The sequence below is a fragment of the Pelophylax lessonae genome (genome assembly GCF_965119305.1).
Source record: "Pelophylax lessonae genome assembly, chromosome: 1".
Classification (NCBI taxonomy): Eukaryota; Metazoa; Chordata; class Amphibia; order Anura; family Ranidae; genus Pelophylax; species Pelophylax lessonae.
In genome coordinates, this window is record NC_138768.1 from 233,880,702 (window position 1) to 233,907,827 (window position 27,126).

The window sequence follows — 27,126 nt, forward strand, 5'->3', positions numbered from 1 at the left end:
TAATATTGACTATAAATCCTTATGCTACTATCATTAGTAAATAAGGAGGAAAATATATCATTGTCAGGACTCTGGAGGTGAGCCTGACGTGCAGAGGGTAGCCTCTAGCTCACCGAGGGATGGAGCACAGACGAGTCACCTAGGCAGTAGACGCAGGCTAACCCGAGGTGTGGAATCGAAGTGCCAACCGGTCTTCACCAGAGCCTCAGATGGTGAGGATGGATTTTGCTGCGTGTATAGCATCAGGTCGCGGTCCTCAGGGTTGCCCTGTCAGGAGGTGAACAGGTCCGGATCCGGTGGCAGATAAACAGACAAGGATAAGACAAAGAGTGGTCACAAACAAGCCAAAGTCAGGGCGGGCAGCAGACAAGCGAGGTGAGGGACAAGCCAGGAGGTCAAACAGGAATCAAACTGGATACAACAGGTTTCAGGTTCAGGAACACAGGAGAAGCTGCAGATCAGACAGCAAAGACACTGTGCTGCTGAGGTGCTTAAATAAGGCCGTCTGTTGTCAATTAATGAAATTAGCCTGAGCTAGGTTAACCCTTAGGTTGCAGATTCATGACAGTACTTCAGTGTGCACAGGGAGCGTTCCTGACAATCATATTTACATGTTTTAAACATTTTTTTTAGATTTCTTCAGTTACTAGGCAAATTATATCATACATCCCAGAAGTCTTCAGGAGGGGTTTTCTCAGTTGAGCACACCCTCCTGCCTGCATGTCTGAGCTAAGGGCAGATGATTCCAGGAAGCAAATACTACATAAATCATCTGCCCTTATGCAAGATGGCCATGGACATAAATGTTAGGGGGTGTTTTTCAAAGTGCTTTCTCAGCAAAATAAAGCATGGAGACATTGTTGGATGGGTGAGTTTGCTTTGAATATTTTAACATAAATTAAATAGCATTTTTGGTTTGTGGTGCTGAGATGCAGTGTAGTTCTGCTTTAACATAACAAAGTCCTAAAAAATGTTTAGTCCCGATTCACACTACCGCGACTTGTCAGGCGACTGGTCAGCCTGACAAGTCGCGGTCCATTCTGTGCTAAGGGAACCGTTCTAATAGGAGCGACTCAAGTCGCTCTGACTTAGAAAATAGTTCCTGTACTACTTCGGGTCGACATCGGAGCGACTTGTATTGACTTCCATTATGTGAAGTCCGTGCAAGTCGCGCCGAAGTCGCGGTGCACGTGACTTCACAGTTCGCCCCCGAAGTCGAATCACCATAGTGTGAACCGACACTGAAAGACAAACAAGGTTTTCTTGCAAAATGTATTAATATTATTATTATTTTTTTTTTTTTTGCAACCCTTAGACAAAAAGTAACAAAACTAAAAGAAATGTTGGTTCAGCGTTAGTTTAAAAAGCTTTATGGTAGATAAAAATTAAACCTTTATTTTTTAATTTGTCCTGTTTACATTACAGTGAAATTATGATTCTGCTACCAAATGTTATTTACAAATGAAATGAAAGTTTTTTCCACATTTTGCAGATTTTTAATATGACACTAGACAAACTAACAAACAAAACAAATAAAAACTAAAAAAGATTAGAAATATAATGGTTAGCAAAACAGAAAAATAAGCAGGAAAATGATAATTGAAGAGAGAAAGGGGAAGATTGAGTTGATTAGGGATGATTATGGTAAACTAAGGGTTAATAGGTGGTTAAATAGAGACATGTTTCATTTAAAGTGGGAGTAAACTCCCATGCATGACCTTTACCTATAGGTAAGCCTATAGAAAGGCTTACTTATCGGTAATGTAAAAATCTCCTAAACCTGCACCATTTAAGAGATATTTACTGTACATGCAGCTGCTAATGTCACCGACGCATGTGCTCTGAAAGGCCCAGCCTTCAAAACCCTCTGCCATAAATGGCGGCTCCCACGTGCATGCATGGGAGTGACATCATCGCAGCTCCGGCCGCTCACACAGACGGAGTATACAAACCTGGAAGGAAGGCCAGGTAAAGATGGAAGCCCAATCAGCGGTGATAGCACGCTGCTGGAGGGGCTTCGTTCTAAGGTAAGTTTAACATAATGTGCTAGTATGTGATGCATACTAGCACATTATAACTTTGCCTTGCAGGTTAAAAAAAAAATTTAAAATCGCCACCAGTTTACTACCACTTTCATTTTTTTTTTAACTTATCAGTTGCTTTAGCTGACAGCATTTGTAGATTCAAGCTCATCTCTTAGATCTGCAGATAAACTTTGTAGATACAAAAGTAGCACTATTACTTTGCATCTCTCTGTTTTGCATCTAAACAGTTGTGATATTCCAGCGGGTTTCTTTCAGAAACCATGGATCAAACTGAGACAGAAAATGCAGTAAAATAACACCGGAAACCAGAAATCAGTGTAGTCGGAGGCAGAGGAACTGGATCAGGAACCAGAAGTGACGTCAGCCAGGAAAAGTCTTTCACAGTCTTTCACAGGAACACTCCTGCAGAGAAACTCTAAATGTGTTGACCAGACGAAGGCAGTTGACCAGACGTAGGCAGGAAAGGAATGAACAAGGCAGTTCGGGGCTGGCTGTAGGTGAGACTGACGAGCAGATAATAATAACCAGGTGAGCCACTGAGGAAACAATGAGTGCTGACAAATAACCGACAGCTGAGCAGCCTGAGCACAGAGAAGAGAGCTGCTGCGAGCCCAGCCCTGACAGTTTCACTCAAGATGCTTCCCAGTGAGTTCAGTCCAGACAGAAAATACTGTTTTAGGCCCCTTTCACACGGGCCAGATCTGGTTTCCCCTGATCCCCTGCTGAGCTGAGTGGAGGGGGCAGATAACATGTCCTTGTCTGCTTATGCATGGACACAGCATCCTTTGCTTTATGGACAGTCGGATGGAAATGGACCAGGTTGGATTGGAGGTAGGCGGTTGTAAACGGGCACAAGTTCATTTACATCTGCCGCTCCATAGAGGAGAATGGAGGATCCAATCAGGTCCGCCTGAAATACAGACAGGTGGACCCAAGCTGACGGCTCGTGTGTGAAAGGGGGTTTGGGGCTTGCTGGCCCACTTTTATTTTAAAAGAAAGTAAAAGTTCCAAGAAAACAGTTGCCCATCATCATTTCAAACACAAAGAAAAAATACATCAATCCTTTTGGCTTCCTCTCGCAGTGCTGCTGCTCAGGCCTCAAACCTGGTCTTTGGTCTGGACTGTCAGACCATCTCTCAGCACCACTGTGCTTACATGCAACTCTGCACCTCTCTCTCAACTCTCCCTGCTTTCTCTCTTGCAGCTCTGCTGCTCTGACTCTTACCTCTGGGTAAGGGATCTCCTGTCTCCTAGGTTGATCCCTGAATTACAGACAGCCCCTTGATTATAAAGACTGTGCACACCTGCACACACAGCCTGCTAGTCTCCAGTGAAACCTGGACATCGAGTTAGAGGCTTCTTCCCTACCAAGACTCTTCAAATAACTAAAGAACCCAACCCAGAAATTACCAAACCTAGATAAAACAGAAACCCCATTTTTTTTCTGTTCATAATTGCCATTCTGGAGCCCCTTAGTCTGCATCCTTGAGAATCCTGGGTGCCCTTTACCTCTTTTTATACAGTGGCAGGGCCTAGCACTGTCACAACGATTTTGGTAAACACTGAATCAGACAGCTTTTTTATTTTATTTTGGCAACTGCCAGAGCTGCTGTATGTACACAGCAACTCCTAGTTTCATGGGAGCTGGGAATTGCTGGGGCAGGGGGCTGACAGCAGGGCAGAAAGCACTTTGAAGTCTTCTTACACATATCTATCACGTCCAGTACCCTAAACTAGTTAGGCAGTTACAGCAATAGTATTTTGCCTTTTGGGATAACAGTTTTACATACAATGCATCTGGAAAGTATTCACAGCGCTTCACATTTTCCACATTTTGTTTTGTTACAGCCTTATTCCAAAAGGGATTAAATCCATTATTTTCTTTAAAATTCTACAAACAATACCCTATCATGACAACGTGAAAAAGTTTGTTTGAAATATTTGCAAATTTATTAAAAATAAAAACATTTCATGTACATACTGTAAGTATTCACAGCCTTTGCCATGACACTCAAAATTGAGCTCAGATGCATCCTGCTTCCACTGATCATCCTTGAGATGTTTCTACAACTTGATTGGAGTCCATCTGTGGTAAATTCAGTTCATTGGAGATGATTTGGAAAGGTACACATCTGTCTATATAAGGTCTCACAGTTAACAGTGCATGTCAGAGCACAAAGCAAGCCATGAAGTCCAAGGAATTGTCTGTAGACCTCCGAGACAGGATTGTATTGAGGCACAGGTCTGGGGAAGGGTACAGGAACATTTCTTCAGCATTGAAGGTCTCAATAAGCACCTCCATGATCCGTAAATGGAAGAAGTATGGAACCACCAGGATTCTTCCTAGAGTGGGCTGTCTGGCCAAACTGAGCAATCGGGGGAGAAGAGTCTTAGTCAGGGAGGTGACCAAGAACCCGATGGTCACTCTGACAGAGCTCAAGCGTTTCTCTGTGACGAGAGGAGAACATTCCAGAAGAACAACCATCTCTGCAGTACTCCACCAATCAGTCCTGTATGATAGAGTGGCCAGTGGCCTTTCTTTGTAAAAGGCACATGACCGCCCGCCTGGAGTTAGCCAAAAGGCACCTGAAGGACTCTCAGACCATGAGAAACCAAATTCTCTGGTCTGATGAAACAAAGAATGAACACTTTGGCCTGAATGGCAAGTGTCATGTCTGGAGAAAACCAGCCACTACCCCCCCCCCCCGGCTTCACCCCTGACTCCACCCCCTTTGCCCTGCCCATGGGTGCGGTATGCGATGTGCATTTCGTACCTGGTGCAAGGTTCAGGAGTGCGTTTCATACAGGGTGCAAGTTTCAGGAGTGCGTTTTGTACAGAGTGCAAGGTTCAGGAGTGCATTGTGCAGGGTGTAAGGTTCAGGAGTGCATTTCGTACAGGGTGTAAGGTTCAGGAGTGTGTTTCGTACAGAATGCAAGGTTCAGAAGTGCGTTGTACAGAGGGCAGGTTCAGGAATGCATTGTACAGAGTGCAAGGTTCAGGAATTTGTTAAACTGCAAAGACACCAATGAATTAAACATTGCACACTTACATCCTAAAATCGTGATTATCAGCATACAGGAGCTGAGGGAAGAATGCAGGCATCAGATAGATAATAAATTAGAGCAGGACATTCAGCAGTATAAACCTCTATCCAGCACAGCCAGGGATTGGTGGGCAAGCCAGCGGGGGCATACGGCCGCAATGAGAGTGAGTGTGAGTTCATGAGTTGAGCTGTCAAATTGAAGGTCTGATGTTGGGAAGGGCTTGGCCAAAGTTCAGGGCTCCGCCCCTTTGTCCCCTGCATAGAAAAAACAATCAGCATTTATACATTGGTGGGCGGGGAAGAAGGTGGCAGGGGTGGGGCCAACTACTGTATGTGCACCCACAGCTCTTTATAATCAACCTGAATTATACAGAGCTGTGGGTGCACATGCAGTAGTTGGTCCCTTCCCCTGCCACCTTCTTCCCCGCCTACCAATGTGTAAATGCTGGCTGTTTTCTCTATGCACGGAACAAAGGAGCGGAGCCCCACATATTGGCCCACGCCCTTCCTGACATCAGAGTTTCATGGACTCACACACGCTTTCATTGCGGCCGCACGCCCCGCTTGCTTGGGACTGTTGGGACTTAAGGTATGCTACTCCACAAGTAATGGACGCTGGAGGGGAAAGAGGGATGCAGAGAGGGAGGGAGACAGGGAGGGAGGGCGAGCGCCGCCCCACACTGATGTGCGCTTTAGGCCGGCGCCTACCTTGCCTATAGATAGCGCCTGCCCTGGCCCAGACTTGAACCCAATTGAACATCTCTGGAGAGATCTGAAAATGGCTGTGCACTGATGCTCCCTATCCAACCTGATGGAGCTTGAGAGGTCCTGCAAAGAAGAATGGAAGAAACTGCCCAAAAGTAGCCGTGCCAAGCTTGTAGCATCATACTCAAAAAGACTTGAGGCTGTAATTGGTGCCAAAGGTGCTTCAACAAAGTATTGAGCACAGGCTGTGAATACTTATGTACATGGGATTTTTATTTTTTTTATTTTTAACATAACTGCAAATATTTCAAATAAAATTCTTTCACATTCTCATTCTGGGGTATTGTTTGTAGCAATTTGGAGGAAAATATTGAATTTAATCCATTTTGAATAAGACTGTCACAAGTTAGCCTATAGTTTTGTCTGTATATTCTTACCTCCTTGCTGCAGTGCTTCTGTTTTGCCTCCCTTCACATGTGGTGTTTGTGCTTCTCTGTTTCCTATGGGCGTCACCTGCTCCACTGTGGGTTATATCCTGTTCCTGTCAATTACTTCCTGGGTCACCTCCCTGTTTGCTTCCCTATATATACACATGCTCAGTGCACTGTTCCTTGCTTGAGAAACTTCGCTGTTCTCTGAGCTCCCATCCGTGTATCCCTTGGCTATGGTATCTGATCTCCTGTGTACCGACCCGGCTTTGTTTCTCCGTCTACCTTTGTCTGCTGCCTGTCCTGACCTCGGCTTGTCTCTTGGATCTCCTATAGTCTCATGTTTACCCTGCACACGCCAGAGGTCTCCACATTCTCAGCTGGGCCTACCTGGGGGCCGCGACCTGGTTCCAGTCTGCTGCAAGTCCATCCCCACCATCAGGGGCCCTGGTGAAGAAGCAGGCTGGGGCTTAGACTCCGCGCCCTGGGGAATCCTGAGCTGGGGATCTATAAGGGCTCACTACCACAGACCCGTTGACAAAGACTGTAATATAACAAAATGTGGAAAAAGTGAAGCGCTATAAATACTTTCCGGATGCACTGTAAATTGCACTGTAAATTGATGAAATCTAACCATTATAAGCACCCACATCAATGCTAAATGTTTTATCTCAACCCTCTAACTGCCACTTTTGCAAGACCTTGGTGTGTTATGTGAAGGTAAAAAATATCAGACATACTGGCTGGATCAACAGGTGAAAATAAAGGGAAAAAAAGCCAAAAAAAAAGAAAACTAATGCGAACACCATGCCTAAGGATTGGTAAAATGCAATATAATGCATTTTTGTTTTTAGGTTTAGATACCCTTAAATTATTTCACCATTGACTCTGAGCCAGTGGAAAGACTGACTCTAAGATCAAGTAGGTACTAGAGTAATAGCTATGGCATTGTTCTCACTGTATTACTTGCCACATATCAGATTGTTAATGTAAATACACAAACTGTACCCTTGGATTAATCTTTCCTAAACCAAACACCATTATAATCTCCTTAATAAAAACACTTCACTCTTTTAAATAAGTTTACTTAGCCAGGCAATTCTCAGACTCTTAGGGCCGGTTCACACTATAGCGAGTGCGGCGATCGCATGTAATTCGGAGCGCACTGCTCCTTCATTACATGCGATCGGATGTGCGGATGCGAATTCAGCCATACACTTTGTATGGCTGAATTCGCACTGTATCCGCACCAAACACGCACATGACCCTTTTTTCCAGCCGCATCAGGATCGGATCGCACAGTGGTTCACACTTGTGCGATCCGATCCTGTGCGAACTGTCAGATCGCACTGCGATATGCGATCAAACTGGGGGTGTCGTTAACATTTCATTGACACCCCCTGCGTATCGCATATGGCAGTGTGAACTGCCAGATGTGCGTTTGCGATGCGGGAACAGGCTGCGAATTTGCAGCCTTCCCGCATCGCAAAAGTGGGACCCGGGACAGTAACTGCCACTTAAGGATTTACTTGTACATTAAAGGGCACCTTACACCTGGCTCATCTTTTAACATGAAGCTGAAATTTTTTTTTCTAGTTTTTTTAATTCAGATTTTATTTATAAAAATGTTTTTTTCTGCATTTTACACACAAAAATACAAAGACAAAGTAACTACCCTCTTCGCAGGGTGGAACAAACAATACAACATAAAGAAAAAGTGAAAAAAAGAAGAAGAAGAAAAAAGGAAAAATGTTTATTAAAGAGGTTGTAAACTCGTTTAAATGGTTTTTTTTTTTTTTTTACAACCTGAAAGACAAAGACATAATGAGCTAGTATGCATCGCATACTAGCTCATTATGAAATACTTACCTTAGAACGAGCCCCCGCCGTTCCGCTCACTCACCTGTATGACGGGCGACATGTTCAGTCGCCCGTCTTCCGGGGTCGCGGCATCCGGCCAGCTGATTGGCCGGAGCCGAGGTGACGTCACTCCCGCGCACGCGCGCGGGAGCCGACGGTCACGGCACGGGACTCTGAAGGAACGGCACCAGAAGCCGTTCCTTCAGAGCGCATGCGCCAGTGACGTCACTGGCTGCATGAAAGGTAAATACTGTATCTCCTAAACGGTACATGTTTAGGAGATATTTACAGTACCTATAGGTAAGCCTTAATATAGGAGGGTTTACTTCCTCTTTAACATTCTTCAGTGTGAAATACCTCTTTTATACAGCATAACGTAGAAGATCTGCTAAGATCTAGTTCCCAGATCATTAGTTACCACTGCTGAAATTTCTTTGCCATGTATAGCATACTTGAGGATCGTTATTATACATTGTGTACATTGTGTAGGGGCAGTGCAATGCCTTGTTACAGCAGTGTGATGATTTGTGTACACATCATCACACATGTATTGTGTGAAGTAAGCAGGGAACATACATTTTTTTTTTCATTTTATGGGCCTTGTGTTGAGCCTGTGTTGATCTATGCAGATTAAGGCAGCCCAATGGACATAGCGTGCACAATCCCGTACTTTCTGAATTATTTTAAAGATGTTGTAATAAACTTGTGCTGTTAGGTAGACAGAGAAGGAAAGGAAGAATTATTTTAGAGGACTTTTCCCAAGAACATTAAATTGATTGCCTGCCTGTACCTACATAAGAACCATGAGACCTACTTAACTTCCTGCAAAAGTGGAGGCTGGCCCATCTCTGATTCTTCCTGTTGGGTTCATACCTTGATAGGCAGCTTTGGTGTTAAATAAAGAGTTGAAGGAGAAGGAACAGTACAGACCAGTCTTGAATTTTCCAGAAAAAAGTTGACGTGTATCTGTCAGAGGACCCTAGGTTTCAGGAGTAGCAGGACCCTTGTAAAGTTGAAGTAGGATACCTGCCCAAACTTCATTTACTACATCAAGCTAGGACCAAATTGATATCATGTTCTTGGATTGACACCAATGGTTTTACATTGCCAGGTTGATAAAAATTATGGGGATCCTGTTGACAATAAGTTTTACTGGCGATGCTTTAATTCGTTTGAGTTCAGTGAGTATTTATGACATCGAATTACTGAGTGATAAAAGATGTAATGTATTCATTTTCTGTATAATAAATGAATGAGTAATATATATAAAAATCCAAAAAAATTAAATGTATCACAGCCAAAAAAATTACCATGAAGCAGATGATATTCTTAACTGCAGTTAAACTTTTAACCCTGAATCTCACACAATGCTCCTTTACCCAACTTTTAAATTCTACCTATTTCCTAAAGCTAGTTTTCAACCTTAGCCAAAACCATTAAAATCATTTTTGCCTTATTATTGTCTTATTATACAAACCCTAAACCACCTCTAAATCTAATCCCTAAGATAAATCCAGAAGCCAAATACAAAATAGATCAAATTGATATCATATTGAAAAACTCATCTCTGCAGGTCAGTAGAACCAAAGTGATGTCATTATATAACCAAGTGAGACAACCACTGAACTGATATCAACTCACAACAATGGTACCATTTTGTAATAGGCATTGCTTTTTATGTATTTCAATGCGGCATGAAAAAGTATTTACACTAGAAAACAGAAGTTTATTTATGGATAATGGTAAACTCTTCAGTTAGGACTGCTATTTGAAGCCTCTTCTTTGCACAGGGGCTGGTTATCAGTTTACAAATACAGTTTTCCTTTATCACAGGGGAAATATTTAGCCCATATTACACAGGGCTGGTCATAGATGGTATTGTCGTCCAAAGAAGTTTGAAGCAGTTTTCCAGCGCGGTTGTAATACTAGCAGTTCTGGCGGTGGGGAGGTAACATTCTGGCTCATTACTCTTTTTCTGGTGTGATAATATCTGATCTAATATTTTCCATGCATGTATATCCTAGCAGACTGTGATCACTAATCATTTAATAAGGTATATTACTAGAGTTCGGAAATTAAAAAATGATGTGAAACAAGTAGAGGGTGATTGGACATGTAGGCATTTTCTGACTGCATTCAGACACCCTTCTCTAAATATAAAGGGTCATCTGAAAATGTTATTAGTCCTTTTGTCTAGTATGAGTACCTTAAAAAAAAACATTCTTGCAAATTGAAGGTTATTGTACAAAAAATGTAACTATTTTAAAAACGTAACTGTGCTTTTTCTGACAGACTCCATGGCAGCATAAGTTTGGGTAGCCCCACCCCCCTTCCTACCCCATAGGACCCCACTCCCATAAATTTTCAGGCTGAGCCAGAGGCCTCACTTCTTTTTTGTCCTCCTCACTCAACTGACCATTTTTGTATGACATTTTCCTACTTTTTGGAAGTGTAGGCGGACAGGTCTCGTGTGGGACAGCTGTGCGGTTGTCAAGAGTGTCCTGTGGTATCCAGAAGTCTTCCAGGAGTACTCGAATGGTCACTGAGTCCCCAGCTATCAGCAGGGTGGTGTTACTGCACGCAAATGCAGAGGATCGATGTGGAGAGTGGGCCCTGCCATTGGCGGCTGTTTGCAGAGCCCCCACTATTTAGCGTGTGGTCGTTAAGTGTGCCCAACACAGATATAGCAACTACATTCCTGCCTCTGGGATCCGGGTCGCACAGCAGATGCATTGATTGCCCCATGGAAGAGGTCTAGGTTACAGCAGAAGGGACCAGATGCCATGCGGGCTGTTATGGGGTAACTCCACTTATGTTAAAAAAACAAAGCAAAATGAAAACACATGGAGATGACTATGCTCTGGGCACATGGCAGTATTTTATCAAAGTTTGGTGCAGTGGCCTACCTTTTGTCTTTTTTCTGTCCTGAGCAGATAACTGTTTGTTTAAGCAAGGTTTTCTTTCTGTATGGCAGAGTCTATTTCATTAGTCACCTGCTGTAGTAGTGCTCTGATGTGAGAAGCTGCAGTGTCAGTATTCCTTTAGCAGTAGTAAACCCCTTAGAGGGTTTTCTCACCTAGCAAACAGAAACAACTGTTGCATTGTCTTTTTTGGATAGTTTAGGAAACTTCAGCAGCTGCACTTTGAATTGGAAGGTTATTTAATAAACTATTACATGGCTTAAGCAGCAATTGTACATGTTATAATACTTTGTTTCTTAACAATGTGGAGTTCTCCCTTAGACCTAGTTTAGCATGAATTTATTTCTTACTGCAACAGGTCCTTGTGCAGCCAGCAGTCTAATCCCTCCATGGTGTGGTTGCTCTATGCAGGTTATAGCTGGAGGGGGGCAGTGTCTTACTGGCACTGTTTCTTTGATTGTCAGCCCTTCTGGAGGCCTCTTAAAGCTGGTATATACAAAGCTGACTAATAGGCACTTGCTATTAAGTCTCTCTAGATTTGATGTGCTATGGGGGCGAACCGAGTCAGTGTCGTGGCTTTCTAAACCAAGTGGCCATTTATTATGAAATGGTTTCCCAGGCGTTTCCTTCTGATAGGTCCAAGGTGGGCTTCCTAATCTCTTTGCTCTCGGACAAGGCCTTGGCCTGAGTGAATCCCTTATGGGAGAACGATAATTCTGTGGTACTCGATTACCCGAGTTTTGTTGCCTCCTTTTTTTTTTTTTTTTTATATCTAAAATATTTGTTGCCTCCTTTCATAGGATATTCGATGTGCATGCTCGCTCTTCTTTTGCTGCAAAGCAGCTCTTGTCCATTCAACAGGGTATATGAACCGTTGCCAAGTATGCCATTGAATTTCGTACATTGGTAGCAGAGGTGGGCTGGAATAATGAGGCTCTGTTGGCTGTCTTCTCTCATGGTCTCTCCAATGCATTGAAGGACGAGATTGCGACCAAGGATCTCCCTGACGAGCTCGAGGCTCTCATTTCCTTCCTGATTTTGATTGATACCAGGCTGAGGGAGAAACCATAGTTTAAGGAGCGCCTGCGGAGGCCTCCTACCAGATTGGCTCCTACGTTTTCTTACCCATTCCTCCCTCACCTCCCACAAACTTTCCGAGGCTGAGCGGGCCTTTAGGAGGAGGGAGGGCCGTTGCCTGTATTGCAGTCTTGGTGGGCATTTCCTGAAATCTTGTCCGACCCGTCCAGGAAATGCTCGCACCTATGGTCCTGTCGTAGGCAGATCTTATGTGGGGTTTCCTCATCCCCGGTTTCCTCGTCCCCGGTTTCCCATAAAGATAAATCGCTAATCACTGTTGTCCTCTATTGGGCAGCGGGTTTGGTAGTTACTCAGGCATTAGAAGACTCTGGTGCTGGCGGTTATTTTATTGACAGTATGTTTGCTGCTGCGAATTTCATACCCTTGCAACCTCGTGTTTCTCCACTGGTTATCAAGGCAATTGATGGCAGACCCCTGCAACCAGCACAGGTTACCCACAAGACTGTTCCAGTTGATATGTTGATAGAGGCTGTTCACAGGGAGTCAACCTGTTTCCAGGTTATTTCGTCCCAACACTACTGCATTGTTTTTTTGGGTACCCTTGGCTTTAGAAACACAATCCGACCTTTGATTGGCAGTCGGGCGAGATCCTCTCTTGGTCTCCCAGTGTGGCACTGTGTGTATCCATGGGCCTGTTAAGGTACTTTGTACCTCCTTGGATTCAGTGTTACCTACTGAATATCATGAGTATCAAGATGTATTTGACAAAGTGCGTGTTGGTACTCTTCCTCCTCATCGTGCGTACGATTGTGCTAAAGACTTGCAACCTGGTGCCATTCCCCCTCGTCGCAGGGTTAACCCTCTTTCGGTTGTGGGGAATAGAGCCATGGAGGAGTACGTTGCGGGTGCGCTTGCTCCGGGGCACATTCGCAAGTCCACTTCTCCAGGGGGGTGAGTTGAGACCTTATACTTATAGGAGCCTCAGTCACATCACGGTCAAAAATTAATACTCAATTCTGTTGATCACTGAATTGTTCGACCGCCTCAAGGGAGCAACGGTCTTTACCAAGCTTGACCTAAGGGCCAAGTATAGCCTCATAAGGATCAAGGAGGGCGACGCATGGAAGACCGCGTTTAATACCAGAACTGGTCATTCCGAATCTCTGGTTATTCCCTTTGGCTTGTGAAATGCGCCCGCTGTCTTCCAGGAGTTCATCAATGATGTCTTTTGTGATATGTTGCAGCAAGGCGAGGTAGTCTATTTGGACAACATCTTGATTTACTCAGACTCCATTGAATCACACTACCTGGATGTCAGAGGGGTGTTGCAACAGTTACATGAGAATGGGCTTTTCTGTAAGCTTGAGAAATGTAAATTCCACCTGTCTCAGGTTGCCTTCTTGGGCTACATCATTTCTGCGGAAGAGTTCTCCATGGACCCTCAGAAGGTTTCGGCTGTTCTACAGTGGCCTCGCCCTAGTGGTCTCCGTTCCATTCAGCGTTTCCTTGGGTTTGCCAACTACTATCGGAAATGTATCAGGAACTTTTTCTCTTGGGCTAAACCTATCTCAGATCTGACCAAGAGGGGCAGCATTTCCCACAATTGGACGCCTGCTGCCATCTAAGCTTTTGAGGCCCTCAAGTCTGCTTTCACTTCGGCTCCTATTCTGTCTTATCCCAATCCTGGTTTGCCCTTTTTCCTAGAGGTGGATGCATCTGAGATGGGAATAGGCGCCCTCCTGTCTCAGCGTCGGACACCTGATGGATCCTTACTTCCTTGTGGGTTCTACTCCAAGAAGCTGTCTCCAGCTGAATGCAATTATGAGGTGATTGGAGACAGAGTGCTCTAGGCCATTATCTTGGCTCTCAAAGAGTGGGGACACTTGCTTGCAGATACTGTGGTTCCAGTTCTCATTCTCACTGATCATAGGAATCTGACATATCTCTCAGAGGCCAAGAGGCTCACACCCCGTCAGGCCAGATGTGCTTTATTCTTGTCTCGTTTTAACTACGTGGTCTCCTATTTTCCCTGCTCCAAGAATGTTAAGGCTAATGCCTTGTCTCGCAAGTACTCTGAGTTGAGAACAGATCTTGGCTGCCCAACCTGATTCTCCACAGAGAGACCTGCTGGCAAATGTTTTGTACCTGAGGAGTTGCGCATCAGACTATCGCGCTCGTACCACAATTCCAAGACTGTCGGTCATCCTGGTAAGAATCAGATGTCCTGGGCTGTTTACCGTCAGTTCTGGAGGCAATTTCTCCGCACTGCTGTTGCTGTGTAGGTGGCTGCTTGTTTGGTCTGTGCCCAGAACAAATCTCCTCGGCATCTTCACTTGGGCCTACTGCATCCCATTCCCAATGGGAAGCGACCCTGGTCTCACCTGGCCATTGATTTTATTATTGAACTTCCCACATCTCGTGGTTGCAAGGTTATCCTCATGGTTGTCGACTGGTTCTCCAAAATTTGCCACTGTGTTTAAGAGGCTGCCTACCGCTCAGGAACTTGCCTCAGTGTTTGGCAGGGAGGTCTTCTGTTTACTTGGGTTGCCTAAGGAGATTGTCTCGGACCATAGGAGCCAGTTTGTCTCTAAGTTTTGGCGCGCCAATTGCTCCCAGTTGGGTATTCGACTCTCCTTCTCCTCGGCCTACCATCTGCAGTCCAATGGTGCCGCTGAGCGTTCCAACCAAGCTCTGGAGCAATTTCTACGCTGCTATATCTCTGACCATTAGGACAATTGGGTTGATCTGCTACCCTGGGCGGAGTTTGCTAGGAACTCTGCCATCAACTTGTCTTCCGGAATGTCTCCATTCATGGCCAATTATGGGTTCTAACCCGCTGTGTTGCCCAAGTTGTTCCTCTTGGGTGAAGATTCAAGAGTCTTTACGGGTGTCTGTACAGCGTCAGAAGCTCCAGGCTGACCGGAGAAGTGTATCTTCTCCTTCGTACCATGTTGGGGAGAGGGTGTTGTTGTCGACCCGTAATTTCAACCTCAAGGTGCCCACTCCAAAACTGGCACCTTGTTTTTTTTGGCCTTTTCGCATCCTCTGTAAGGTGAACCCGGTGGCCTATGCCCTTGGTCTTCCCCCTGGCATGTGTATCTCCAATGTCTTTCACATGTCACTTTTGAAGCCATTGGTTTGCAATCGCTATTCTTCTTTCACTCCCTCACCCTCGTCCCATTCCTGTGGGCAATCATGAGGAGTATGAGGTTAGCAGCATATTGGATTCTCGTCTGTTCCGAGGTTGGGTTCAATACCTGGTGCACTGGAAGGGTTATGGTACTGAGGAGCGCTCCTGCGTTCCTTCCACTGATGTTCATGCTCCTGCCCTTCTCCTCGCTTTCCATGCTCGCTTTCCTCAGAAACCATTTTTGCTCTGCGGAGGAGGGGCCATTGTGCCCTCCTGTTGGCAGTCATCTTGGACATGTGTAGACTGCTGCTTCTTATAAACTCTGATTGCATAATCACTTGCCTGCTCCCTGGGTGTCGCACAGTGATGATGCTGCTGCACACCTGACTATATCAATCCCCTGACGACTGTCTTGGCTCTCAACCCCGCATCGGCAGACAACCCTGCATCAGCAGACGACCCGCATTAGCAGATGACCCCGCATCGGCAGACTACCCGCTTCTGGACTCGACCCTGGCTTGGATGACTACCTGCTTCTGGACTTGACCCCGGCTTGTTCCTCATCTTGCTTCTACTCTTGCTGTGCGTTTACTGTTGTTTGCTCCAATAAACTGCTTTATTTTACCTGCATTCCCATGTGGTCTGGTTTCCTGGCACCCTGACACTCTCTAAGAGTTATTTTATCCTCAGTCAGGAGGTTTGCCAGGATCTGGGCCTTGCGCCATGAGGGAATTCTTGTTTGTATTTGTAAGATCCCTTGGGGTTTCCTACTTCCGGGTTGCGTTCCACCAGTTGGTCAGGTGGAACGCATGTGGGCGTGGTGAAGCCTGACGGCGCCGTGACGTCATTATCGGGTGCCGTTCATGGCGCCTATTTGAACTGCCGGTCTGGATGAAGAGGTTGTTGGTGCAACCGCTCAGAGGAGTTGCTTAAACCGACTCTGTTGTAGCTGCCAGTGACCCTGTACCTCATTGCTGGACCGACTGGAGCTTCTCTACCTTCTGCTAGCCGCTGCTTGTATCCTGGAGATCCGATAAGTATCCCACTGGGGAACTCCCTTATCAAGACCACATATGCTATCTGTTACTTGCATGTCTCAGCCTAATTGCTAGCTCTTGTGTCTACTACTATCTGTTACCCTGCAACTCTGTTTGTGCTTACTTCTGAACCCCACATCGGTTACCAGCCCTATCCGATTCTCACATCGGCGGTTACCAGCTCTATCCGATTCTCACATCGGTTACCAACCTGTTTCCACACTCCTATAAGGATAAGTACCCCAATGGGGGAGACTAACATATCTGTGTTATCCATTGCAACTCCTACTAATAACTGTCATCTGCATTGTTGATCCTGATTGCTAGCTCTTGCACATCTTCCTACTAATACCTATCATCTGCATTGCTGAACTAGATTGCTAGCTCTTGTACATCTTGTCTACTATTACCTACCACCTGCTTTGACGTGTCTGATTGCTAGCTCTTGAGAACGGTAGTGTGGCAATCTGAAAAAAGATTTGTTCTTCCCATAGGCAGGACCACTAAGAATAACTGGTTCGATGCCATGGATATTGGGATACTTTGAGCATGTTTTTAAGCTACAGATGTGCTTAGAGTTTTGGGAATATTTGTCACTCTCTCTTGCAGAACCAGCGGGACAGAGATATCATCCAAAATCATTGCTGGATGGGTCATTCTAGCTAGCCAACAGGCTTGTAAAGCTTAGGGCTTGATTCCTACGGAATCCATCACCACACACTCAACCAGGAGTGTGTAGGCTTTGTGGGCTCCCTGTGAAAGGGGGCCAGAAATATTTGTAGGGGGATGACGTCTTCCATTAAGGCTGTTCTAGCTCATTGTGGGGTTTCGCTAACTTCCTTATACTGTTAGTATCTATTCATAAGTTTTCTGTTAGCTACGTGCTATGTTGGAAACATTTTTTTCGGCATCCCACTCTTGTTTTGTTTGGGCTAGTTAATTCCCAAATGTATGCTGCCATGGAGTCTGTCAGGAAAATGGAAAATTTCCTAACAAATACTTACCGTAATTTTCTTTTCATGATGGACTCAATGGCAGCAGGAGTTCCTTCCCAGTGTTAAAGGTAGGCTAGTTAGGAAATGCGGCCTCTGGCTCAGCCTTAAAATTCATGGGAGTGGGGTCCTTTGGGGTAGGAGTGAGGGCGGGGCTACCTAAATGTATGCTGCCATGGGGTCCATCAAGAAAGGACAATTATTGTAAGTATTTGATAGAAAGTTTCCCATTTTCCTTCCCATAAACAATTTTTGCTCACGTGCATTGTGCCTTTAAGCATTCCAAAAATTTTTACCACCCCAGGAATAGTCAATTCCCTAGCACAGTTGCCTCATATCATGCCACATCATAGCCGTCTCCTCTTCTGAGAGTGTCTAATTACTCTCTGTTCTGGCCCAGCTCCTCTGCCCTTCTCCTCATCTGTCTACATAAACTTTCATGTAGCTGTCAGGGGAAGAGAAAAGGGGAATACAATAAAGTGTCACTTGCATGAGAGCTCTGAGTCTGGTGGGGCTGCTGACATCACATTCAAGATGATGGGCTTTCACTGGTTAATAACATGAATATATTAAATGCACATGAAATCTCCAGGGATGATTGTTGTTGAATTGGATAGCATTGCAACAGGTTCTCTTTAAGGGCATTGTTCCCAGCCCTGCATTTGATGCCCCAAGGTTTTTTTTTTTTACCCATGTGCCCCTAAACTGAGTGAAGTTTTGATATTCAGTATAGTCACACGATTGGACATGGGGAGGTTTTTACCATATTCTGATCACACCTACATCTTGCAGCTCTGAATCTATCTGGATATGGGTTCCTTCTCCATGAGTGCATACTGTAGCCCTACAGTAATGGACACATTTACTTTGTTCTTTATTTTTGTAGTTCTGAGTGGCACCGCACAACTGTTTTAACTTATATTGGTATAGTTAGATTTTTTTTTTATATTGCTATTATTGAAATCTAATTGTTAAACACATTCAGTATTGCAACATCAGAATTTATCTAGCATTTCAAATTAGTTAAATTAGTATTAAGTGTTTTTTAGCTAAACACATTAAGCACAATAAAATCCCGCTGTAAATTTGTTAAATATCTTAATTAAGCACTTGCTTTTAATGCTGCTGGCCCTGCTCTCTCAATGCTGTTTCCCTGAACTTCCTGTCATCCAGGAAGGAGTTAGCAGGGGACAGTGCAGTCTCTAGACCAGCGGCGGCTTCTCCGGCGTGGCGGCGACTGGCGACTCCTCGGCCCTCCCGGCTCCCGCCCTCGTCCTCCCCAGAGTCCCCCAGCCAATGGCATCGGGTAGGTCACCAATTTCGAAGATCCGATCCATCCGACTCACTCAGGTCACGCGATGGCGGTGGTGGCTCTCGCTCTCCTGTCCTGTGTCCTCTCTCTGGGAGAACGGAAGGTGATAGTGACCCTGGGGTGGTGCACTGCCCCCACACGTCACGTCACCAGGTCCATGTCCTCCTGTGATTGGTCCAGGCTGGAGTCTGGACCAATCACAGACCGGACATCAGTAAAGTGGGGAGTGTCGGGGCGCATTGCTCTGCGCCCCGATGACCGCCAAAAGAGCGCCAATCGGCGCCTCTGCCAGCCGAAGGTGGGGTCAAAAACCCAAACCCCCCCCCATACCCAGCACTAGGTCTGGCGCCCCTAGTGGGCAAAAATTGACAATTTTTTTTTTATTTAATCCTTTTTTTTTTTTTCTTCTTTTTTTTGGGGGGGTATAGTATAGTGTATAGTGCAGTATAGTGTGACACAGTTCTAGTCCCATATGGAAAGGGTGACTCCATAGCATGCTACAGGAGAAAGGAGCCATTCTGAAGCAGAAAATCTGGGGCAGTTGTCATGGCACCAGCCTAAACGGGAACACAGGACTAAAATAAAAAAAAAAAAACCTGCCTACTCCGAAAGTGATAAATTCAGTTGCTGAAAGTTTAATTACTCTTCACAACTAGTGGGCTCCTGATTCAGACCCTCTGACCTATTTTTGTTTCAAGTAGAAAAAAGTATATAATCTATGACAATATAGTATTACACACCAGCATTTAAAAATATAATGTTACTGTTTGTTTTCCACTATTTTTTTCCAGCTCTTTTTCTGCAGGGTTGCGGGGTGGTCTTTTCACCTTCACATTCGCCAGACTGAATATCAGGATCCGAAACATGTTATTCCGCTCCTTGGTCTCGCAGGAAATTGGTTTCTTTGATGAAAATCACACAGGTTAGAATCCTTCAGCGGAGACACTGTAGACATTGAATGGGGAACTATTAAAGTGTTACTAAACCCACAACAGTAAAATCAGTCTGTATATGCAGTAAAGCATGCTGGTTATATTCACTGTGAAACTTAAGGGTGTTAATCCTCTGCATTGTGTAAACTGCTGTTTGATCCTGTCTTCTCTGATCCTGCCCTTCCTTTACTGTCCCCAACCCATGGCAATATCGTACTGCGGTCACCCTGACATGGCACGGGCTGTTCACCCTGGCATGGCAGCATGCCAAGCTGGCCGGGGGGACTCTGCCCGCGCCCATTTACTGATGAAACAGAGTCTTGGAGGCACATGCTCAGTTTGGTGTCTATTCTTAGAGAGTTTTTTTTATTTTTTTAAATTGGGAGGGTGCATATGATCAGCACAGGGCCAATCAGCACTGTCCAGACAGAAGGTCAGGGGTCCTGCAGCATCCTAGGACAGTACTAGAATGAAAACTCCCCCTACAATCTTTAACCAGACACTGATAGAAGTTATAAGACTGCTATATACTGCTGATGAGAAAAGGTATTTAGCAGTTTATATTTACTAAAATTGCATTTCCATGTTCTGTGGACTGTGGGAGACCAGATATAGTGAATGCAGGGTCCTGGTTTTAGTAACACTTAAGTCCTTCAAAAGAAATGAAAAATTGTGTGTATAAATAAATTCCCTGCTATATATTTTTCTTTACACATATTTTCAATTAAAAAAGAGATAAATACATTCACTTACATATACTGTGGCGTAACAGCTTATATTTTGGGAACTATAACAGATCTTTATATATAAAGGAGATCTCGCGCTATTAATAGTGAACCTATTCACACCTTGATAAAAATGAAAACAAAAATAGGTGAATATAAATATATGTGCCGCAACTTAATTTATAAAAATTGAAAAATAGTGAGAAAAAAAACACTAGTTGCGCACAGAACAAATGAACCAATATATCATACCATATGTGTTAATATACGACTGTATAACCCAACGTGATATAAGAAAAATCAAAGTGATGAATCAATGAGACTACAACTAAAATATATAGCAATAGTCCATGTATTAATCCAAAATGAAAATGATGAAAGAGTCCAAGCAAACAATATCGTAGTAGTGATAAAACAGGTGATCCAGGGAAATCCAGTGCTAATTAAATAAGGAAACACCCAGAAGATCCACCACCATTGTGATCCACTCCCCTCAAATTAGCAACTCACCCACACTTGTTGCCCACCACTCTCGTGGATAAGGCTGACAGCGCTATAGATGTTCCAACTCAGCAGTCAGGAAAGCAGCAATCGTAAAGCACAGGTTAATGGGCAACCACTCTTCAGCTCACAAGCATGTAAAAAAACACAATAGAAGGGCCCCTCTAGTGCAATAACGTTAAACCACTTTATTTAAATAAAATACACCCAATTGCACGTACATGTCAAAATCTTGCCAAGCGCATATATCGTTACAATAGCCCAAATAGGAGGGGATAGGAGAGCTCACTCTAGTCCCGTATGCTGCAGTGTCATATAACGTTGTGTTCCTGAAGCCAGAGGAACGTCTCCGCTCACCTCGATGAATCCTCCAGACCGCCGAGTGGCCACGTCTCTGATGCGTTTCGTCACTTCCTTGACTTTGTCGAAGGGGGTCTGTGCGCAACTAGTGTTGTTTTTTTTCAAACTATAAATCTTTCACATCAAAATGCATACAGTGTGTAATTGTCAATTTATAATAGAACATTTGTAAGATCCATTAATGTAGACCCTAACAATAAACTTTACTTATGTTCCTCCCTTTTGCTCTGTTAAATATACAATGGTATACCATTGAAAGTTTTTTATTTGTTCTTTTATTTCAAAAGTGATTTAGCCAGAATTGTTGTTAGCTGATAACTTTCTGTGCTCTCTGCCTGTACAGAAGGAGGGGTTTTTGAAATAGGGAAAGGGGTGGGGGAGATGAGGTGACATCTGTGTTCTTTGCAAACCATCAGAAATGAAGTAGGCAGGGCTGACACCAAATGCCGAGGAATTCAGAGCTGTGTCAACATTTTAAAAAGGAAGGTAGGAGCACATTATATCACTATTGTGTCAACAGTTTTTTTTATCTGTATTTGCAGTATGTTTAAATAGATTAAACATGGAGAAATGTGAGTGTAAGCAGGTGCATTTAGCTAGCCTACCACTGTTCTGTTTCGCTGTTCCAAAATAGTGTGGTAATAGGGAATTTTGTAATTGGGTATTAGGTTCCCTTTTAGACAGAGCCTTCCTAAATTGATGTAATGGGTGGAGCTAGTGTCCATATATATGCCAGAAGGGGAGGAGCCTGGTGAGGCAGGGCATGGGAGCTGAACACCCCACAGCCATGCAAATGTAGCTACTACAAAGACCCTGCACAGAGCAGAAGACCTGGATGAGATAGTATAATACCCAGAAAAAACAGCTATAGTTGTTCTGACTCAAAACATGGTCTATGAGGGCTGGGAACAGGATGCAAAAGACCTTTTTTGATCAAATTTTGTTATTAAGAGGTTTGTAAGTTTTACAAAAAACAAACATACAAATGGCAAAATACATTTTCGGCCAGGCTAAGTGTTCTCTGATGTGAGTACTAATGCCCTGGGACTGATAGTGACATCTGGGAGCCTACTTGGCTGGGTAGAGCTATGGCATGGGACAGAGACTGGTATACTACAGAAGGCCCCTTGTTAATCTCTGACAGAACAGGATGCTTCACCTCGTGAACAGGGAAGGACTAGGCCAGGGGGCAGGGGGGCAATTGCTCTGTTTGCTCTGATGCCCCGTAAAAAGGCTGCACCACTTCTGCCACAGACATGCCTAAAGGATTCCTATTGAAGAGAAATAAAAAGTCCCCTCTGCTGACCTACTGAGTGCGGGATGAAGACAAGGACAGAGCGCAGCCCCCCCCCCCCCCCAGCATAGATGGTGGAAACTGTGTCTGAGCAGAGGCCGGTTCCATGCCCCACTGGAGACAACCCGACCGAGCTGTCCCAGCTCCCCCCAACTGCCCCCCTGGTCAGGAACCCAGATTGGGCCGGTGAGTAGAGAATACCTAGAGCAGAGATTCAGCCTGGAATGAGGATCAGGAGGAGGCCAGAAAGAAAGAAAGTGGGAGGGGGGCTGAGTCGCTGCACCATGGGCCCCTGGTTTGTACTTGCCCCCTGGGCAATGCTACAGATTTAGTATAGAGGGAGACAGGTCCCTACACTTGTTCTCCCAAGGAGAGGAGAGAGGAAAAGCTAAGGGAAGATGGCATATGAGCAATGTGAAATGTTCTGCTTTCACAAATGACTACTACAGCTTGTCCCTTTTTGTGCACGTCAATGTTTGCTGAAGACACCTGTCAGTATGTCTATGTGATGTGATGTATCACGGCCATCTTTGAAGAACAACAGATTTGTGCAGAAACTATAACTTTTGTGTGGCCATTCTTTTTTAATGAATATAAAGGCTAATGGCCAGGGATGTCATGGGAAGATCTATAAGAAGGAGTTGGACACATTATAGCGGAGCCTTTTAGCTATACCAGTGGGTTGTTCTCCTATCCAAGGAGAAGCAGGGAGGAAGTTAAGGAATTTTTCACCAACAGTCAGCCAATCAGAAGCCAACTTGCATGAAAGTTATGCAGACTTGTTTAAAAATGTTTTGTCTTTTTTTGCTTTAAGTTTGCCTTGAAAAACTCTTTAAACTTAAAGCTGAAGTTTAGGTATGCCAATTTTGTACGTAGTTACATTGGTCCAGCTTGGACCAATATACGTATCTATATATATCTTCCATACCTGTGGGATCTCTGTGGAAGCTGGAAATCCCTGGTGTTGTCATCTGGTGACAGCAAGGGATTCCCTTACTTTGGAGGAATTTCCTTTTCACTTTCTGTTTTGGCTACAGGACAGGAAGTGAAAAGATGGGACACAGATGGCAAAAAAAAAAAGAAAATGGCAGAGGTTATAATTCTCTTTTACTCTAGCGAAAATTAAAAAAAAAAATGTTGCTTTTAGTTCTATTTTAAAGTAGAACTATAGACAAAACTTTTTTTTTTTCATTTTGGATAGAGTAGGGGGAGGGTTATACCTCCTATCAGTTTTTTTTATCGCCATCTGTGTCCCATTGCAGAAATTTCAGTTCCCGTCCCATAGCTAAACATGAAGTGAGAGTAAATCCCTGCAGGTTAAGGGAATTCCTTGGGGACCTCCAGGTCACCAGAACTAGTGTCCCCATTGGAAGATTTCCCCTCTATTACTTTTCTGGGAACAACCCAAAATTTGGGATTTTCTTTTACTTTCACTTTCAATGATTGGTAAACAGGACAAATAGAGAGGGTGAAAATATTTTAGGAAGCCAAATGCAGATCTATACTCTAAAAATGCAGCATTTATTACTTATATATTAAATGCATTACAGTAATGCTTGTTGGTGCAAAGAACCCAAAGTGATTTTTTATGCTTTTTGTTGCCTTGAAAAGTGCACTCCAATGAAATAGGAAGCAAAACCCCCCCATTGAACAAACTCTCAGGCTGGGTTCACACTAGCTGCATCCGCGGCTCACAGCAGGGGGTCCAGTGCGTGCCTGTTCACCATTTCAGGTGTGAATCATGTCAGAAATTTTGGCTGAATTCGCACCTGAAATGGACCAGAAGACGCACAGGACCCTTCTGCAATTCGGACCGTGGCCCTAGAAGGTGTGTGAACTAGCTCCATTAAGAGCCAGTCACATGCTCCTGTCATGTGAATTTGATGCGGAGAAACCCGTTGGCATCAGTGTGAACCCTGCCTCAAACAGAAGCCTAAGCCAGCCATACATGGATCAAAATTCGGCTGGTTCAGCATGAATCAACTGAATTCTGATCCATGTATGGGTACTCTGGTTGTTCAGAAGTCAATCTATTGATCGACCTCTGTACTATTACCCTGCTTTTCTTTTTCCGAATGATAAGTGCCACCAGCTATAGCCGGTGTTCCGTGAAAAAACCATACCCATGAAAATTCCCTACCCTCGTCACTTCCGGTGCACCTACGTCATTGAACAGCTGACTAGTGCGCATGCTCGGATGGTAGGGAATTTTCACGGTAGTGTGTGTAACGTTACACCGCATCAGCTGTTGTGGCGGTTACATTAAAGGTTACATTAAAACATCTCGGCTGCAACATGAATCATCTCCGCTCCTACCCCTGTCACTTCCCTGATCTCGGCTATTAAATGTAAAAGCGGCGGCGGGTCTATGAAAATATAAATCACGGAGCCGAGATCTCCGTGATTTAGATTTTACATTTTTACATTTAGTAGCCGAGATCAGGGAAGTGACAGGGGTAGGAGCGGAGATGACTCATGTTGCAGCCGAGCTGTTTTAATGTAACTGCCGCAACAGCTGAGGCGGTGTACCGTTACACACACTGCCGTGAAAATTCCCTACCCTCCGAGCATGCGCAATGCTAAGCTCCTCAGCTGTTCAATGACGTATCCGGAGCTGTGAGCATGCGCACTGCTACGCTGCTCAGCTGTTCCATTACGTTTATGACAGGAAGTGACGTGGGTATGGAATTTTCATGGGGTATGGTTTTTTAACGTTACACCGGTAACACTGATCATTGTATTCTGATGACAGGGAAGGCTCCCTGCTGTAAAAACTCAATAGCACAGCAGGAGTGATTACCCCATCCACCTTGATTGTGTGGATAGGGGAATAGGCACATTTTTTTTTTTTTTTCCTTCAACAATGAACGATTGATTGAAAAAAAAAAATGTATAATGTTTGGCCTGCCTTAGTCAATAGACAGATTTATCTTTTTTTGTAGCAGAGGTTTTTCACTAGATGGTAGCAGAGACAATACAAGTGCACTGTACTGTAGATGATGGCCAAGAAAACACCAGCCTGTTCTTGGTTTGCCAAGGTTTTAAGTCACAGTGGTGGCATAATTAAAAGTTTTTTGCAGGCATCACAATATCTCCAGTAAAGGTGTGATTGCACAGGGGTACTTAATAGCTAGGTCATGCAATCAGACTCTTTTATCTGCCTTTAGCAGCAATAACAAAAAAGTATTAGCAGAAAGCAGGTCAGTTGTATGTAAAATCAATAAAGAACACATATAGTTCTGTCAACATATGACACCGCTGTATTTCCTAAATATCACTTTTTTATTAGTATCTATGGTATCCGGGGCATCCCTGAGATTGATTCTTAAAGGAAACATACAAAGAGGAAATTGTGGGCTGTCATTTCTGACTTCCTTCTATACTTGTGTCCTGGTTTAATATCCTTTGAGCTCTTGGGGTTGATTTACAGGCTGTTCACTTTGCAAGGGAATTGTCCTTGTAAAGTAAAAGATGTGAAGCACTGCTGACTTCCATCATCCAAAAATGTGCAAGCAAAAAGTTTTTTTTTTTTAATTTTCATTCCATGTTATTGAATATACTTTTGCAAAGTGAATTTTCACTACATTCCCTAAGCTAAGGGAAAATTCCATTGGAGAGTGTAAATTCCTTTGCAAAATTAACAGGTCTTTTGCTTGCTTACACGCTTGCTGTTGGGAGTGCAACAACATGTACTATGCACTCCGAACTATAGATGGTGCTGCAGTGATATACTAGCGTCTGCTAGTACAGGTGCATCTCATAAAATTAGAATATCATCAAAAAGTTAATTTATTTCAGTAATTAAATTCAAAAAGTGAAACTCCTATATTTTATATTGATGAGTTACATACAGAGTGATATATTTTAAGCATTTCTTTCTTTTAATTTTGATGATTATTGCTTACAGCTAGTGAAAAACCCGAAATTCAGTATCTCAGAAAATTAGAATGTTACATGAGACTAATAAAAAAAAGTATTTTTAATACAGAAATGTTGGCTTACTGAAAAGCATGTCCATGTACAGTATAGAATGCACTCAATACTTTGTGGGGCTCCTTTTACATACTACTTTTGTTCTACATACTTAAGAAAACACAGTGGACCAACACCAGCAGGTGACATGGCTCCCCAAATCATCACTGACTGTGGAAACTTCACACTGGACCTCATGCAACTTGGATTTTGTGCCTCTCCACTCTTCCTCCAGACTCCGGGACCTTGATATCCAAATGAAATGCAACATTTTCCACAGTCCGTAATGATTTGGGGAGCCATGTCATCTGCTGGTTTTGGTCCATTGTGTTTTATAAAGTCCAAAGTCAGCGCAGCCCTCTACCAGGAAATTCTAGAGCACTTCATGCTTCCCTCCGCTGACCAACTTTATGGAGACTTTATGATGATTTCATTTTTCAGCAGGGCTTGGCACCTGCCCACACTGCCAAAAGTACCAATACCTAGTTTAATGATCATGGTATCACTGCCTTTGATTGGCCAGCAAAAATAAAAATGCTGGTTTTGGTGTGTAATTACGTGCGTTTATAAGTGTATGGCTTTTAGAAACATATGTGTATAAACTTATTCTATTGACTATTCATTTAGTCTAGCCATTTGAATGTATTCACATGCATTTATGCATGTGTGAGCTAAAACAGGGGGGCATTCAGAGGCATAAAAAAAAAAAACCTTTAACCCCTTCCCGCTCACGCTATAGCCGAAAGACAGTTTACTTTGCCAGGAGGGCATCCATGGACACCCTCCTGTGATCACACTGCCCGCTTGCTCCCTGCCCTGCGTGGGTGGCG

At 44.0% G+C, this 27,126-nt stretch overlaps 1 protein-coding gene across 2 annotated transcripts in view; it reads left to right on the plus strand.

The window, feature by feature from the left end:
- ABCB9 (ATP binding cassette subfamily B member 9) overlaps window positions 1-27,126 on the plus strand; it is a 102,118-nt gene that overhangs the window by 26,146 nt on the left and 48,846 nt on the right. For both annotated transcript variants that reach the window (XM_082273171.1, XM_082273172.1), the window contains exons 3-4: window positions 9,916-10,030; window positions 19,304-19,434. In XM_082273171.1, the coding sequence (XP_082129297.1) occupies window positions 9,916-10,030; window positions 19,304-19,434 (246 nt within the window). The remainder of the gene's footprint in view (window positions 1-9,915; window positions 10,031-19,303; window positions 19,435-27,126) is intronic.